At 52.6% G+C, this 15,408-nt stretch overlaps 7 protein-coding genes across 7 annotated transcripts; 3 read left to right on the top strand and 4 right to left on the bottom strand.

The window, feature by feature from the left end:
* Positions 1–1,039: 1,039 nt before the first annotated feature.
* Positions 1,040–3,022, bottom strand: KD926_009122 (amino acid transporter; the record flags this gene model as incomplete). The annotated part of the gene is made up of 7 exons (XM_053101726.1): positions 1,040–1,474; positions 1,562–1,887; positions 1,943–2,344; positions 2,396–2,478; positions 2,533–2,646; positions 2,716–2,786; positions 2,870–3,022. 7 exons carry the CDS (start codon positions 3,020–3,022, stop codon positions 1,040–1,042), a joined length of 1,584 nt encoding a protein of 527 aa, XP_052954760.1.
* A 950-nt stretch (positions 3,023–3,972) lies between these two features.
* KD926_009121 (cytochrome P450) lies at positions 3,973–5,530 on the top strand (the record flags this gene model as incomplete). The annotated part of the gene is made up of 2 exons (XM_053101725.1): positions 3,973–5,323; positions 5,388–5,530. 2 exons carry the CDS (start codon positions 3,973–3,975, stop codon positions 5,528–5,530), a joined length of 1,494 nt encoding a protein of 497 aa, XP_052954759.1.
* A 1,369-nt stretch (positions 5,531–6,899) lies between these two features.
* Positions 6,900–7,751, top strand: KD926_009120 (uncharacterized protein; the record flags this gene model as incomplete). Its single annotated transcript, XM_053101724.1, has 2 exons — positions 6,900–7,158; positions 7,243–7,751. 2 exons carry the CDS (start codon positions 6,900–6,902, stop codon positions 7,749–7,751), a joined length of 768 nt encoding a protein of 255 aa, XP_052954758.1.
* Positions 7,752–8,366: 615 nt separating this feature from the next.
* Positions 8,367–9,005, top strand: KD926_009119 (uncharacterized protein; the record flags this gene model as incomplete). Its single annotated transcript, XM_053101723.1, has 2 exons — positions 8,367–8,932; positions 8,990–9,005. 2 exons carry the CDS (start codon positions 8,367–8,369, stop codon positions 9,003–9,005), a joined length of 582 nt encoding a protein of 193 aa, XP_052954757.1.
* A 1,294-nt stretch (positions 9,006–10,299) lies between these two features.
* On the bottom strand, positions 10,300–10,964 carry KD926_009118 (MARVEL domain-containing protein; the record flags this gene model as incomplete). Its single annotated transcript, XM_053101722.1, has 3 exons — positions 10,300–10,572; positions 10,636–10,857; positions 10,929–10,964. The coding sequence occupies 3 exons, from the start codon at positions 10,962–10,964 to the stop codon at positions 10,300–10,302; spliced, it is 531 nt and encodes a 176-aa protein (XP_052954756.1).
* An 820-nt stretch (positions 10,965–11,784) lies between these two features.
* On the bottom strand, positions 11,785–13,213 carry KD926_009117 (uncharacterized protein; the record flags this gene model as incomplete). Its single annotated transcript, XM_053101720.1, has 2 exons — positions 11,785–12,972; positions 13,034–13,213. The coding sequence occupies 2 exons, from the start codon at positions 13,211–13,213 to the stop codon at positions 11,785–11,787; spliced, it is 1,368 nt and encodes a 455-aa protein (XP_052954755.1).
* A 976-nt stretch (positions 13,214–14,189) lies between these two features.
* On the bottom strand, positions 14,190–15,205 carry KD926_009116 (uncharacterized protein; the record flags this gene model as incomplete). Its single annotated transcript, XM_053101719.1, has 2 exons — positions 14,190–14,255; positions 14,801–15,205. The coding sequence occupies 2 exons, from the start codon at positions 15,203–15,205 to the stop codon at positions 14,190–14,192; spliced, it is 471 nt and encodes a 156-aa protein (XP_052954754.1).
* Between the last annotated feature and the right edge of the window lie 203 nt (positions 15,206–15,408).

Raw genomic sequence — 15,408 nt, 5'->3', positions numbered from 1 at the left:
TTTGTGCCACCCATTGGTTAAAGTCCGGATGTGCCGCGCGTTCCGTCCCTCGTGCCACTCTAGCTGGCCTGCTGGGCTCTGTGGACTGGAGCCTGCGAAGGGTGTGACGGAGAACCCCTGGAACCGGCCACTAACCATCGCCTATCGACCAGCAAAACTCAATACGATCGGAGATCCACTTGGTTCTCGCCCCGACGCCGACGATCCTTGCATCCCACTTGACGGGGGGAAGCGCTAGGAAAGCCTTGGAGTACACCGGAGTAGGATGCTGGATGATACTCGGGCTGCATCGTCGGACTTCGGCCGGTACGACGGGTCCTCTCCTTTCGATTTGACTCCTTAACCTGTTCGTTTCGGTGGTCAGGATGGAGTCTCGGACTTGTCCGTTGTTGACCTGGAGGGCCCTTCTCGCTTTTACAGCGGACTCCGGAGTACAGATTCCGCATGGTGAGTATTGATGCCGGAGTAGTCAGAGAATGGTTGTTCCACCGGATCCTTTCGGATATGCACGTTTTACGTTTTGGATATTCCTCCTTCACGCTCGTGATGTCCATTCCCTAGATTAACTTTTTTCGCGATTCCATGGTTCATGCGCCTGGCTTGGGCCAGGATTCGGAGGATTTTCTTTTTCCATCTCAGGTCTGCGTCCGTTAGCGTGGGCCTTAGCTCGAATTGCCTACCGTGGTTTACGCCCGTTTTAGCCTCTCGGACGGTGTGCACTTGTCAGGGGTTTGTTTTACTTTATTACCTCGTAGGTTACATTTTCCCTTTTCCCTTTGTCACAGACTCTCAGGGTTCCCGTACGCCGGTTTTACTTTTCCGTTGTCCGTAGCTACTAAGGAGTTGATTATTCTGGACTCCGTAGTACTACTGGTTATTAGGAAGTAGAATGGGCATGGAAGAGTTTGACATTAACTATTATTAAACTATTGGATGGTACCTCCATACACAAACGTAATTGCAATGAGCCAGGCACTCTAGTCAATTATCTAGCCCACTGGCTGGCTGGCGAAGATAGAAAAACAAAACAAACAGCTTTTTACGCCTCACGCTTCACCAACGCCACCGGGGGAATGTAGTGGTGTCGGGCGCGGAAAATATAGTACAGGACCGCGATGATGATCACGCCACAGTACATGACGACACACCAATTCATCGTCTCCTTGTCGACCGTTGAGGTCAGGGGGAAGAAGGCGAAGACAAAGACCGGCAGGAGGAAGCACAAGGCGCCAATGTTAACGGCCATGCCGAACCGGCCGAGAGTCCAGCGATGGGGAGGCAAGGGGTGGCCCCGCAGCCGCTTCAAGAGTACACAGCCAATGGTGATCACGTACGAGGACATAAGCGAACTGGTGGTCAGGGTGATGATGGCCTGTAGAGCCACGGTGGAGCCGATGTTGATCAGCGAGAGCAGCGCGGTCACCACGAAGGAGACCAAAACGGCGTTGAACGGGATGTTCCAGCCCGGCGTGACCTGCGCTTTGGTTAGGAGGGAATTTACGTAATAGGATGATATAATGGAAGCACGCAAAAGTGGTACGATGGAGGTGGGCAAACTTACGTAGGAGAAGAATCCAGAAAAGGGGAGTCCTCGATCACGAGCAAAGGACCACAGTTGACGGGATGCCGTGGCAACCTCGGTGATGGACGAGGCCGTCAGGGTGAGGACGAGAATAGCGGTCATGGTGTTGGTGCCGGGCAGACTCTCGGTGGCATTGTAGAACACCTGGATGAAGGGGAACCCGGTCGGCGAGGCCAGGATCTCGTCGATGTCACCCAGCGTGAAACAGACGGTGACCAACATGAGGAAGCCGGAAGCGGCGTTGACCAAGACGGAGGTGATCATAGCCTTGGGGAGCGTCTCGGAGGCGTCCTTGATCTCCTCGGCTGGCCGCAGATTAGTCTCCGATCAGTTCGAGACCCAGGGTAAGACAAGACTTACACATGTGCACGGCGCAGTCATATCCGATCAGCGAAGTAATCGTGGTAGAGAATCCCACCAGCGTGGCAACTCCATTGCTACCCCAGTCACCACCGTCATTGAACTCGGTAAAGACCTGCTTTGCGCTGCGACGGGGCCCCAGAACCCAGAGAGGGATGATGATGGCAAACAATCCGCAGACGTGCAGAATAAGAATAATCACCTCGACGAAGGGGAGCTTCTTTGCGAGGAAGGTGTTAAACAGGATCGAAAACAGGGTGATAGCAATAACCAGCAGGGTTCCGTGCCAGCGCTCCAGGGCGTAGTCGTCATTGTTGAGCACGATCAGACCCTGAATGATGGTTCCGGCCAAGAAAGTAATGGAGACGATGGCACACTGCCATCCCATTGCACAGAGCCAGCCTGAACGGTCAGTGGCAGCATTCCAGGTGAGATGCAGTCAGGGCAACATACCGGTGATGTAGCTCAGGAATTTCTGGCAGCTGGGCGGCGCGAATTCAGAAACCCAGTGGTATTGACCACCGGAGGTCGGGGCCCTGACAGGTCAATCAACGTGGTATCCCAGCCAGTAGATAGAGACAACAACATACATGGAGGCCATCTCGGCTAAACTCAAGAACACCAGCAGGAAACCGGAGGCGACGATGAGGAAGCCCCAGATCAGACCGGCCGTACCGCCATCCGTCAGGCCCTGCTCCAGCAGTCTATATTATGCGGCATTAGTGATGGCTTCATGCGACCGAAAAGGGTTTAATCAGGAACAAAGAACATACGTCAGGACCACCTCCCACGTGGCAATTAACGTGCATCCAAAGCCGACGATAGAGATAAACCGAAAGTTTCGCTGGACGGAGTTAGCGGGGCGATCCAGGAACACAAGCTAACATTACGGCCTCAAAAATGAGTAGATTGTCAAGGCTGTCATACACGCAGGACTTGTTCTCTCCCCAGAGCACTCATATCGGCCTGATCGGCCGCCGTGCCTTTGTATTTGGCGGGGACATGGCTCTTAGACACGGGCTCATCGCCGTAGGTGGACACCTGCGTGCCACCTTTGGTCATAGTATCGAAGTTGAACATGGCGACCGTTCAACCTAGGATTGTCGATCAGACAAGGTGGGAGAGAGAAGGGGAGGGGCAATGATGAATGATAGATCAGATCAGATCAATGCAAGGGGTCGAAAGGAAGGAAACGAGGACGGATGATCTTAAATTAAGAAATTAAGATTGAAAACAGGACGACCAGCAGTCCGAAGACCCGTTACAGAATGGAATTGAAAAGGCTCCTAAGTCCCTAACGCCACCGTTTAGTCGTTGGAGACTTCGGAGGAATAAGCGAGTTGCGAGAGTCAGTCGCTGCAGGTGGAGGTTACTTTAGTGGAGGGAGTCTAGAATTCCAGCTTGACCTTGTTTACTAGTCAAAATAAATACTGGGAGCGATAGGGGTTCACTTTCGAGTCCTGAAGAATTGCAGAAGAAAAACGAAAGCGGACTAACGCTGCAGGAGGGACCGTTGGGCAACGTGGGATTAATCAAAGCATCCATGATCATGGCAAGCCCTAATTGCTTGACAACTTTCATACATCGGCAGGGTGGCAATCCGACCACCACCCCCCTGTCGTCCATGACCGTCACGAATACTTCATGATGATTGGAATATTAATGCAAAGGGAATCCATGCATCCAGCAGTGACTAACAGACTTCCAGCATCTCCACTGCGCTACGCCTTTAGTTCGCGTTGGTTTTTTCGGGGCGCTGAAACCTCTTGGCGGCCTCAGCGACGGTGGGTCACGGTCATGCAATCTGCTGGTCTGCCTGCTTTTCTCTGCCTGTTTTAGTGTTTTACTGGTTTACGGAGTACAACGATGTATCCCAATGCAGGCAATGTCCTGAGAAGTCCCTGGCTAATCCGCTCCTCCCTGATTTGCTCTACCGACCCGATCTTCCCTCGGCCAGTGACACAGAAATGATAGATAATCCATTGGAATGGACCGATCCCACCTTCAGTCCAGAGTAAATTCCTGTCGTGATGGCTTCTCCGACCGTCCTGGCGACGGTCATTCTGCTCGCCCTGCTGCTCTATCACTATGTAATCCAGCCCTACTTCCTCTCGCCCTTGGCCAAGATCCCCAACGCGCATTTCACCTCGCCTCTCACTTCCGCCTGGATTGAACGCCGACGCAACGCAGGCAAAGAGGTGCTCACGATCTACAACGCCCATCGCAAGCATGGCTCGGTGGTGCGACTCGGCCCCGACGAGCTGAGCGTCAACTCCCTGAGCGGATTGCGCACGATCTACACGGGCGCATACGAAAAGCATCAATGGTACAACGATCTGTTCGTCAATTTCCATACCGACAACATGGTGGGCATGGTGCACAACGAGCCTCATGCCCGCCAGAAGCGCATGCTCAGCAAGATATTCTCCAAGTCATTTCTCCAGGATTCCGTCGATCTCCGCGACATCTCGCGTATCGTGCTGTCGCAGCGTCTCTTACCCATCTTACGACGCGTCGCGACCGACAGAGAGACCATCAACGTCCTGCCCTTGTTTCAGGCTGTCGGCATGGATTTCACCTCGGCGTTCTTGTTCGGCACCCGCAACGCCACGACGTATATTCTTCAGCTGCCCGAATGGCAGCAGTGGTTGGACGAGTACGAGCAGTTCAAGGTGATGAGCCGTGACGATCGCTGCGACGGGTTCATCGAGTCGTGGTGTCTGTCGCTGTGTCGTCGGATGGAGAAGAACGAGCGCCCGAACGACGTCCCCGTCGCCACGAGCCCCGTCGTCTATGACCAGCTGCGCGACAGCCTCGAGAAGGACCCCGATGATCGACCGCGCGAGCTGGCCATCGCTTCCGAGCTGCTGGACCATCTCGTGGCCGGTCACGAGACCACCGGCATCTCTTTCACCTATATGATGTGGGAGCTGTCGCAGCATCCGGATCTCCAGACCGAGCTGCGTCGGGAACTGCTGACCTTGAGTCCGCAGTTCAAATTCCCAGCCGCCTCTGAGAAGACGGACACTCTTCTGGAGATCCCGACCCCGTCCTCCATCGACTCTCTTCCGCTGCTGGATGCTATCCTTCGCGAGACCCTCCGCGTGCATTCTCCCACCCCCGCTCCCTTACCGCGTGCGACGCCCCATACCAAGGACGGAGTGTCTCTCGATGGATATAATAACATCCCCGGTGGGATCCGGATCAGTTCCTCCTCGTACAGCCTGCACCGCATTGAGGAGGTGTATCCGGAATCGGAGAAGTGGCAGCCCCGGCGATGGTTGGAGCCTGGACAGGGAAAGATACACGACATGCGACGGTTGTTCTGGCCGTTTGGTAGCGGAGGGCGCATGTGTCTGGGAAGTAATTTTGCTTTGCAGGGTAAGTCTTGGTTTTTTTCTAGACTGGTCGATCGAATCGGTATGTGCTGACCCGGATAATATAGAGATTAAAATGGTGATGGCCGCGGTGTATACGAATTATACGACGGAGATCGTCGACGACGAGGGCATTGAGCAGGATCTTGCTTTTATTTCTTTGCCTGTGGGACGCAAATTGATGTTGAAGTTCACGCCCGTGGAGGGCTGATCCCAAGTGGACGAGATGACTTACGATATGTGCAACGAAGCGACCTTGGCGCAGCTTTTCGGGATTAAAAGGAAATTGCCAGGGATTTCAATTGGAATTTCAAAGTGTGTTCAGTTACTCCGTCTATTGCACACAGTTTCGTTTGGGGGTTTGTCCTACGCAACCTGGGACGGTGTGACACAGTTCCATTTCTTACCAGACGCTCATATTCAATGATCCTTCAAATGTCCGGTACGAAAGGTTCTGAGTAACCAACTATGACTTCATTGGTTGCTATGTTTCAGAATGGTAAAGTCCGAGTCTCTTCTTGTCCAAGCGATCATGCTATAAGATGAAGTTCTATATGCCCAGGCTTGGATGCTAGCCTAGTGACATTAAGCTCAAGCCTAAACTAGAGTGTCTTGGGGGATAGGACTTATTAAGTGAATGTTCGGCAATCTGAAACATAAAACTAAATTGACGGTACACGTCACAGTGTTGTCTATTCCATCGCAGGCATCGATATAGGATTATTATCACGTACCTCCAAATTTCGTCGCTTCTTAACTGGACTAACTTTGTTCCTTTTTTTTCGCGTCCTTTTTATCACCTAACTATTTTTATGTTCAACTGCAAAGTTCTACGACAAATGACCGGGGAGCGCCCCAAAAGCCACTCAAAGACCGGATGACCATGATTGGGACAGCGTGTCTCACACCGTAAGCTTAAGCCACAATGCACTCTGCAAAGTACCTGCAATGACTCTGCAGAACTCGTAATGGGACGGGGCCAGACCCTCGTCAGTCCGACACTTCAAGGTGACACAAACACGACGACTGCACGGTAGCTAATTCAATCGAATGGATGGACCGATTATCTACACTCCAAATATGCGGTGATCAATATTGACCGGGGCCGATATACAGTGAAAAGGGCCAAATAGCTCTCTCTTTCGCCATCAAGCCTTCATTATAAATACGAGAGCCGGTAGCGAGAATGCAAACAGGAGGTTCGTAAAGGGGCAAATTATATTACCTAATGAAGTACATTTGCGTCCTCTTGCACCGGCATTAATTAAATACTTATCTAAGGCTGTTCTGGGTCAGAAAATGGCACCTCCTGCAGCTCAGCTCTTCCCTCATGAATATGTTCTATAGCATATAGCAGCACTTAGTTTTCGAACCCAAACCGCAAGGCTTGTATGACCTGCACTTTGACCATGGTGGTACTCTATACATCTCTATCACTAGAAGCAAGTAGATGTATCTAGCTGCCTCGTCTGACATACACGATGCCCGCCATATAATCCCTGAGACACGCTGCGGTGAGCCCCCTTTCTTCATCCTCCTCTATCCTTATCGCTCTTTTATCAGCATTCCTCGATATCTGGATGACATCTCTCTCACTTCTTCCGCCTTTACTCCTGTGGATCATCAGATATGCTCTAGCAGAAACCTGCTACTGGGCCAACGGTGACCCGGCACCCACCAACTACGTGCGCTGCCCAGACAAGAAGATTTGCTGCGCGGAGGGTGAAGCCTGCCTGAGCAGTAAGCTCTGCTACGGCGCCAAATACAACATCGCTTATCGGGGCGCCTGTGTCGACAAGTCTTGGCCCGAGGCTGATTGTCCGAGGGCTTGCTATGATGGTATCTAGTCGCATTTTGCTTCTACTTGTAAATCACAGCCATATTGGAAGTGAGAAAACTTCAGACGATACTGCAATCATACAGAAATTCCTGACGGGTGGGCCAACCTCTACGCCTGCCCGAATAGCACGAACCAGGTCTTTACGTGCGGGAAGCCAGGCTGGGCCGCGGACGTCTGCAAGGCGGATCTAGGCAGGTATGCATGGGTTGATGCCTATTTCTCTGTCGCGGGAGTGTCCAAGTCGACAGCGACAGCGACATCGTCGACACCATCGAACACCGACTCCACAAGGACCAGCGACCCTCATGTCACTTCCCCCACGACTGCCTCGTCCTCCAATCAATCGACTGTCGCTTTAGGGGCTGGATTGGGCGTGGGCCTCGGAATTCCGTTGCTGCTCGTTTCCACAGGCATGTTAGCGTTCTGGGTGCGGATGAGAAGGCGCTCGCCAAAGGAGATTCAGGCCGGGGAGGTTGGACTGCATGGCTATCACCAAAGTCCGGGGTTGAATGGGTACGAGAGACCAAAGTTTGGCGGTGGTAGACCGAGAGAATTGGACTCGGGGCCGGTGGTGAGGGAGTTAGAGGGTTAGTTCTCTCGATGTATGTGCATGAGAACCTAATGTTTGAATTATATATTTACCTATTCTTCCTGGCGTTGGCTCTAGAAAAAGCAGATACTTAACCCATTTGACATTGGCCTGGGGAATGTGGGCCTAGAGCAATCATAGTTCTAAGAGACGCTCAGATCTTGCACATCCTAAGCCCTATACATCTCCGGCCTGAGTGTGGTGCCTGATATGAAAGGTCTCAATCGCCGCCTATATGGTAACGCACAGAAATGCAAGGTGAGCCCAGTAACACAGCCTAGAATACACGTGGTGATCCCAATATACTGGTAGCAGATAAGATAAACCTGCTAAGTCAAGAAGTTCTCTCTACGTGAAGCAATACGAGGAAGTCGCTGCTAAATATACCCGGTAAGGCTGAGATTGAACCCTGAATTGTCAGGTTTCAGATTCAGCCCCGTGATTGGCTGCCTGAGGCCATGCCCCGCCCCTGAAACGGCCCCTTCGGGAGTGACAATCTTTCTTTCTCCTGTCCATCTGAGTCCCTCCCTTCCTCCCCTTCATTCCTCATATCGCAGATTCCATTCTTTAGACCTCCCTCCATATCATATATTTTATATATACAGACGATACCCCACCATGCCGTCCCTCACGCGATACCTCCTCCTCCCCCTCCTTTGCGTCTCCCCCATCCTCGCCGCCTACCAGCCCGACTACGCTATTTTCGGCGAGAAATGCGCCCGTCCCGTGCAGGCGACCCAGGACATCATCGCTCCCATCGCCAGCAGCCTCGTCGAGAAGGTCTGCAGCCAGTGCGATCATGACCTAATCACCTACGAGATGCTGCAGCGCTCCGAATCCAACAACTTCAACTGGGCCATCCTGCACTTGAAGGGCGTCGGCTTCGAACTCCGCGACTCCTACGTTCCCGAGAAATTATTCAACCTGGTCTGGGATTTCTGCATCAAGAAGCAGTGGCCCACAAAGTCGCTCTGCGAGGATAACTTTGAGGAGTTCCATGACTGTGTGCTGCGCACCGGCATGAACGAGATGAAGGGCCCCTTCGTCTCCTACAACCAGCTCGTCGACGATCGCTGTCTTCGCATGCCCGCTGCCGCCGCGCGCATGGTGCCGCTGGTCAAGGAGGAGGTGGACAAATTCCTCGGTCGGGTGTGTCCTGCTGGCCAGCAGGGGAGGGCTCAGGGGTGAGTTGTCCCGTTTTCTCCAGACGGGTGACGGTGCTGACGAGTTGTATTTTTTAGTGTCTTGGCTGCTTGAGTGATTGCGTCGTATTGGTTTTATGTGGCATAACGGATAACGGTTTAGCGTTTACTCGCCTGTACAGTATCAGAGTAGACTTAGAATTGGATATATTTCTGGATATGACTATTTTGGCTATCTGTCCGGCTGAAGCCCGGTTGTGACCATTGATCGACTGATTCTCACACTAACTGCGACCGAACTAATGACAGTAACACCAGTCAACTCCGTCCCCTTTGAATCCGCGACCGACCAGGATATTTGACACGAGCGATCTCGCCCCGAGCTACCCAGGACTGTGCTACACTTGAGCTAGACTAGCATTACGAACCCACTCAAGAGAAACGCATACAATGTTACGTCCAAATCAGATCTCGCATGCTCCAACCATCCAGTTGATCGAAGAAGGTCATAACCGTCATATCGCTCTGCATTTTCCGCAGGACCGCCATCCGATCGAGATTTCGTCATCGGTACGCTTTCTCTACAAGATCTGGTTGCCTGTGACACTTTCAAAGGTCGATCTACGACTCGAAATACTTTCAGCCGGGAAGCTACCAAGTCAATAGGACTAAGAGAGTGATCATTGAGCTGTGCCAAAAGAACTATCTGATAAGCGGGGCTGTCTACTCAAACAGACTTATTTCCACCGGTCGCAACGCGCCCCCAGCCTGTTCTCGCCTGGAACCCAGTCGCCAGACCCTTCAGCGCGGGCGCAGGATACAGTCTTTACGCCGACTACCTGTTCATCATACGCACTGGATGCACATTGGCCCAATCTCACGTCTTCGATATCCTCTCTCTTCGGTAGTTCTTCACGGCATTCGGAGATAGGCAAGGAATCGGAAGAAGGGATGACATGCAAACTGAAGAAGAGATCTTGAAATTATTGATGGATATAGTAGTCTACTGGAGATGCCATCCGAAGAAGACTTCTCAGTGCTACCGCTCGTGCTCGTTGAGGTTGGGGAGACGGTGATATATGCATGGAGAGGCTAGAGACCGAAAGTGAGAATAGTCTTGAAGTATATGTCAATGCGGTTTCTACCAACATCTCAAGCATTCTCCGGACATACAGCCTCCTGCATTAAAATTCAGGATGAAAGAACTCAATAAATCAATCACTCTTATCTATAGGTGGAGTTAAACTTTTTGCATTTCTCTAGCTGACCGTATATTCTCAGAATAAAACGAACAAACTGACTCACAACTAAAAGGTATCATGTATCATTCCATCCAATGTCCAAAGCAAATTTAAAACCCACACACATCCAAATTCTATTACCAATTCCTGGCGCTCCACTCACACCCGTCAAACATAACTGGACTTTCCAAAACCACCTCCTCTTCCCCGGGAAGCCAGGAATATCGAACAGGCAATGACTGCCGCACATACCACAAAATCGATCAGCATGAAGGCCGCGTCCGCCTTGGCTGACGTGCACCGGCTCTTCAATTTGTCCTCGCCGCCAAAAGAGCACGTCTTGTCGCCGTCTACCTTAACGCATCCGCCGCTGAGGATCTCGTTGTCCCAGGTCGTCGTGGGGTCGGAGCAGTTGGCGTCTTTGAGGAGGACGGCGTAGGCCTGCAGTTCTTATTAGTCTATGGTATTCGGGAGGAGGAGCAGGAGCAGGGAGGAGAGACGTACAATTCCACCCGCCAGAAAAGCCAAACTCGCTAGTCCGTCAATGGCCCATGAGATAATTCCGTCGAGCGACGAGACGAAGAACGCGGCGCCTCCGACCAGCGAGGCCACGATGCCCAGGCCGCCCGTGAACGCGGCGTACCCGGTGATTGCGGGCGCAGAGCCGATGGACTGGCCTTTTGCCAGGGTCACGGAGAGTCCGAGGACGATGATGGCGAAGAGGAGCTGTTTGCATTTCATTTATGTTAGTATGTGCTGGATTCGGAGGCGATTGGGTGTTAGGTGGGAGGCCTTACCTGGAAGACTCGCACGACTACCGTGATAATTTGCATTTTGAGTGAACGGATTTTCTCTATCCAGAGAAGGAGGAAATAGGCAGATGAAAGGTTGATCTAGACGTGAGCTTAACAGAAAAGTCCAACAAACTCAGGGTCGCAGTCATTAAAGATATGTATGGGTTTATGAGACAATTCTACGAGGCTGATCTGAACAGATCGATTGACTCTCAATTTTCCCTGTGGCAGCACAAACATTCCACAGCCAATCGACTCTGCTCCCAAGAGTTGGATCTCTGGATTGGTCGTGTTTCCTGTGTTTCATGTCGCATCCGGCCCCAGGATGTGCAGTCACAGCCTCGTTGCCACTGCCATGCATCCATCTGGGTGGAATGTTACCATCAACAGGCTGTTCTGTCGGGGGAAAGATCTCATCTATTAACTACTCAATCATACTGGTTCAACTTCTTTTTTGCTTCCCAAAATCCTCGAGGAGGTTCGAGCTTCATCGACGCCTAGTTCGGCGGAATCCAGTCCTGATCCTGGACCGTTAATATACAGTGTAGAGGATCCGGAATGGCCCCCATGTCCACAAGGCTGAGTTCGACGTTAGTGGGCTTGTCCCGACCCTCCGTTTCAGGGTCCGTGTTTGAGCCTTGGAACTGAGGCTGGTGGAGAATTCATGCCGTTTCAGCGGTAAGTAGCAGGGTTGATCACCGGTCTTAACCTTGATGTTGGTGCTGATTACAATAAAAGCCTTGCTGGGCATGATAGACAAGATGTGGGTCATTGGGTCGGTTTCAAGGTCAACCGGGCTTTCTCAAACAGATGCTTCTTGGCCTTATGCATTTGGAATATCTTTACACGGCGGTCTCAACTAAGCTGGTAGAGCGCTATATCCTCTCGCTCTCGTCCACACGTCTACCACCTTGGACTTGTCGTCCAGATCCGAGTCTACAACCAGATACCAGCCATACATGGCGCCCGTCACGCACGAATGATTCGGATAAACCCGCACAGCCTGGCCTACCTTTAGCGGGATGTGCGAAATCCCGTCTCCCTCCGTCTCCCACGACAAGATTGAGTGTTCTTGGCTGATGCGCGCCAGGATCAGACGAGACTGCGCAGCCTCTCGTCGCCACTGCCCGACCACGCCCCAACCGGGATAGCTATGACACGGCTCTCTGCCTAAAGCCAACGTCCCCGCCGCCAGGAGCGCCTCGGGCTGTGCTCGCTCGCCGCTATTATACAAGCTGCAGACCTCCGCGACCACCGACAGTGCCACCTCATCCTCGGGACTCCCTCTGATCTCGGCGTTCGTTTCCACCTGCTGCATGTCCAGCACCGCGTAGTTGCCCGCATGCAGTTCAACCTTCACTCGTGCGCCGGGCAACGGATTGCGCAGCAGCTCTCGCAGCAGCTCTCCTAGGGCCTGCGCCTCCGCCGACATCTCTCCCTGCCCTTGCAAGAGGTTCCGCACCGAAGCCGCCTGCGGTGTCGCACCCACGCTGATCACCAACTCCCTCTCCGGCAACAGCTCCACATGATGACGCACCGCGTCCCGACACCCTTCAATCTCCGCCGCTAGATACCCCATCGCCTCCTCGGGGGAACTCCCACCATAGCTGAGGCTGCTGTGCGAATACACGCCCAGCAGGCGCGCGTGGCCGTCGCGCTCCGCCTGCGCCAGTCTTTTCAACAGACCGTCCTTGTTCAGGCCCGTCGGCGGAAGTCCCGCGCGATGATACCCCGTATCGACCTTGACAAAGACGCAGGCTGGGAATCCCGCCAGCGCGCGGAATTGACGCAGGAATTCGATCTGGTCCGGATGATCGAGCATCAGCGTGATAGTGTCTTCACCGAGCTCCTGTGCGAGACGCGCCAGACGCGGAACCTGCGACGGAACCAGCGGGATGCCGTACAGAACGTTCACGCGGCGGTCGTTGGCGCGAAATTCCTTGAGGAGGGGCACCAGGTGGTGGATCTCGTTGACCGTTGAGACGACGAGGTTCACGTCGAATGTCTCTTCGGTTGAGCCCATTTGTAGTTTGGTGATTTGTGTAGTCTACGGGAGGTTAGTCTGCTGTTTCATACGTAGCTCTAGATTGGGGAATCGGTGTAGGTACTTTATGCGTCTTGACGTGCGCGCGGAACCCGATGTCCAGCGCCTTCACGGCGTGGATCATCTTCGCGCAGTTTCGCCGGATGATGGCGGCGTCGAGAACGGCGCATGGCTTGGCGACGTCGGTGATGTCTTTGCCGACGTAGATTTGCCGGAGTTCGTCTTCTGAGGGAGTGTACGACATGTTGATGTTGATATTGAGAGGAGAGGAGAGGAGAGGAAGATTGAGTCAGTTCAAGTGGGAGGGTCCGATCCAAATAGTGCGGGGGAAATCTAAGGTGGAGTGGCAACTGCAATCCACGATGAACCTCGTCGGTGTTGGTGCCTTTTTTTTTCCCCTTGTCCTTGGTTGATCTGATTCTTGTATTTCTACTACAAAGGGAAGTTGTCCCAACTCATCTAACTAAATACCGACTTCGGTGAAAGAGACCGCAACGGCCATCGCCGCCGGGAGAAGGATTCGGCTGATCTTTTTGCCGTCCTTCCTATCGCTTCCTGCTCGACATGAATTGTTTGTACCTTCAAGTCTATCAGACCGTTGAAACCTTGCGCACTGGAAATAAGGCTGTAAGGAATGGAAATTCGCCGTAATGCCCTTGGGGGAAAGTATTTGGTTATCGTATAGGACTGTTCCTCCGCGGAGACAAGAGATTACGTTCGACGGGAACCCTTTTTTTCAGGCACCCATGGACCTAGCCCTAATTCGATCTTCAAGACGAGGACTGGCTTCAGCAGTATTCTCGCTGTGAATGAGTACTCGGCATTCTCATATCAACTCTTCTCTCAACCGGTCTTCTCCGCTCTCCCAGACCAAATCCCGAGATGAGATGAGATATGATGGCCTTATTTCTCCTCCCTCGTCATGAGGTCAATCTGTCCGGCCATGTCCGTCCATGTCAACATCCCAATCTACTCTCAAAGTTGAATACGAACGCTCTGCGGCCTTACATTCTGCATGTACTCTTCTATGTACCCTCACCGTCAGCAATCTACAGCATTGCAAACAACTCCAGCAAACATTGACCCGTCGACAAAAATTACCCTCTCTCCCTAGACGACCCCCTCGATCACCATTAACCTAATCCATCCTCCGGCTTATCCACCCCAGCTATCACCGTTTATATTAAGCCCCGCGTGCCCTGCATGAGACAACACTGGATTTAGGAATCAGCATCAGCGTAAGAGGCTAGGGGAATCCGCAGCGCCGGGGTGTGGTTCGTCGATGACTGGTTCGAGTGCATTAGATAACATCGAATGTTTAGTCAACGGGTTTGGTTGCTGGATTTTGAATGGATGAGTTTCTTTCAAGCGGCAGTATGTATCTGTGCATGTTTGTATAGGGGAGAGTGTGTGCATGTCTGTACCCCTCCCTTCTCTGCAGTGGCCAGACTCTGTCTGACGTTGGAAAGTATTCGACGCCTGCGCCGGATGGACGAGAGTATTGTTAGGTTGATGAAGTCGGTAAAGGCGATGGCTTCGTGTTCATTTATTTTTCGTCGCCACGGATGAGTCTGGGCTTGTAGTGGCAGCATCATGGAAGAGGACGGCAGCGTTGGTTCGATGTCTCCTACGTTGGGGAGAGTGAGAAGGTGAATTGACGCTCGCCATGAGGAAGTATAGATGCCGTTTGCCAAATGTATAAATAGACCGACCAAATCCCCTCAATTACCTCCAGAACAGGATCCATCCATCTATATCTCCTCCATCCAACTCATCCAATCCATCCTCTCTCATACCAAACAACCCAACAACAAACAAAGATGCAACTCACCTCCCTCCTCACCCTGGCCCTCGCCAGCACCGCCGCCCAGCCGCAGCCCCCGTGTCTAACGCAGAAGACACCCAAACCCTCTCCAAACGCGGCGTTGAAACCGTCTACTTCTCCAACTGCATCACCACCGGCTCCGTCTACAACCGCAGCGGCATGTTCTACTACGCAGACGGCGACAAGTCGCAGAACGGCGAGCGCCCGGCCAGCGGCAACTACGCGTCCGTCAACAGCGGCAACCTCGTCACCTAGGAAGGTCGCTCCGTGTCCGGCGCCTTTGGCTCCGGCGTGACCTTCGTCTCCAGCATCACGGCGGGTTCGCACGCCGCGTATAGTTACTCGGGGAGCGGCACGAACGGATACCGGACCTTTAGCTGCTATCGGGATAATGAGCGGTTTTTGTTCCATTCGGCGAGTTGGTGAAATTGTTATTCCATTTATTATTGTATTTGGCCGCCTTGGCTGAGGCTGAGATGGCCCCGAGGAAGAGGATTCGGGGTCTGGCTTATGAGAAATATGTGGCATGAGACAGATGAGACAGATCGTTATTCATTTCAATCACACAGACTATATACATACATCAGGTATTCCCTGTAAGTTATAAGTTCAGT

Source organism: Aspergillus affinis (genome assembly GCF_023601865.1).
Source record: "Aspergillus affinis strain CMG 70 chromosome Unknown NODE_63_length_192884_cov_87_495086, whole genome shotgun sequence".
Lineage (NCBI taxonomy): Eukaryota > Fungi > Ascomycota > Eurotiomycetes > Eurotiales > Aspergillaceae > Aspergillus > Aspergillus affinis.
This window is presented reverse-complemented; position numbering and strand designations above follow the sequence as displayed.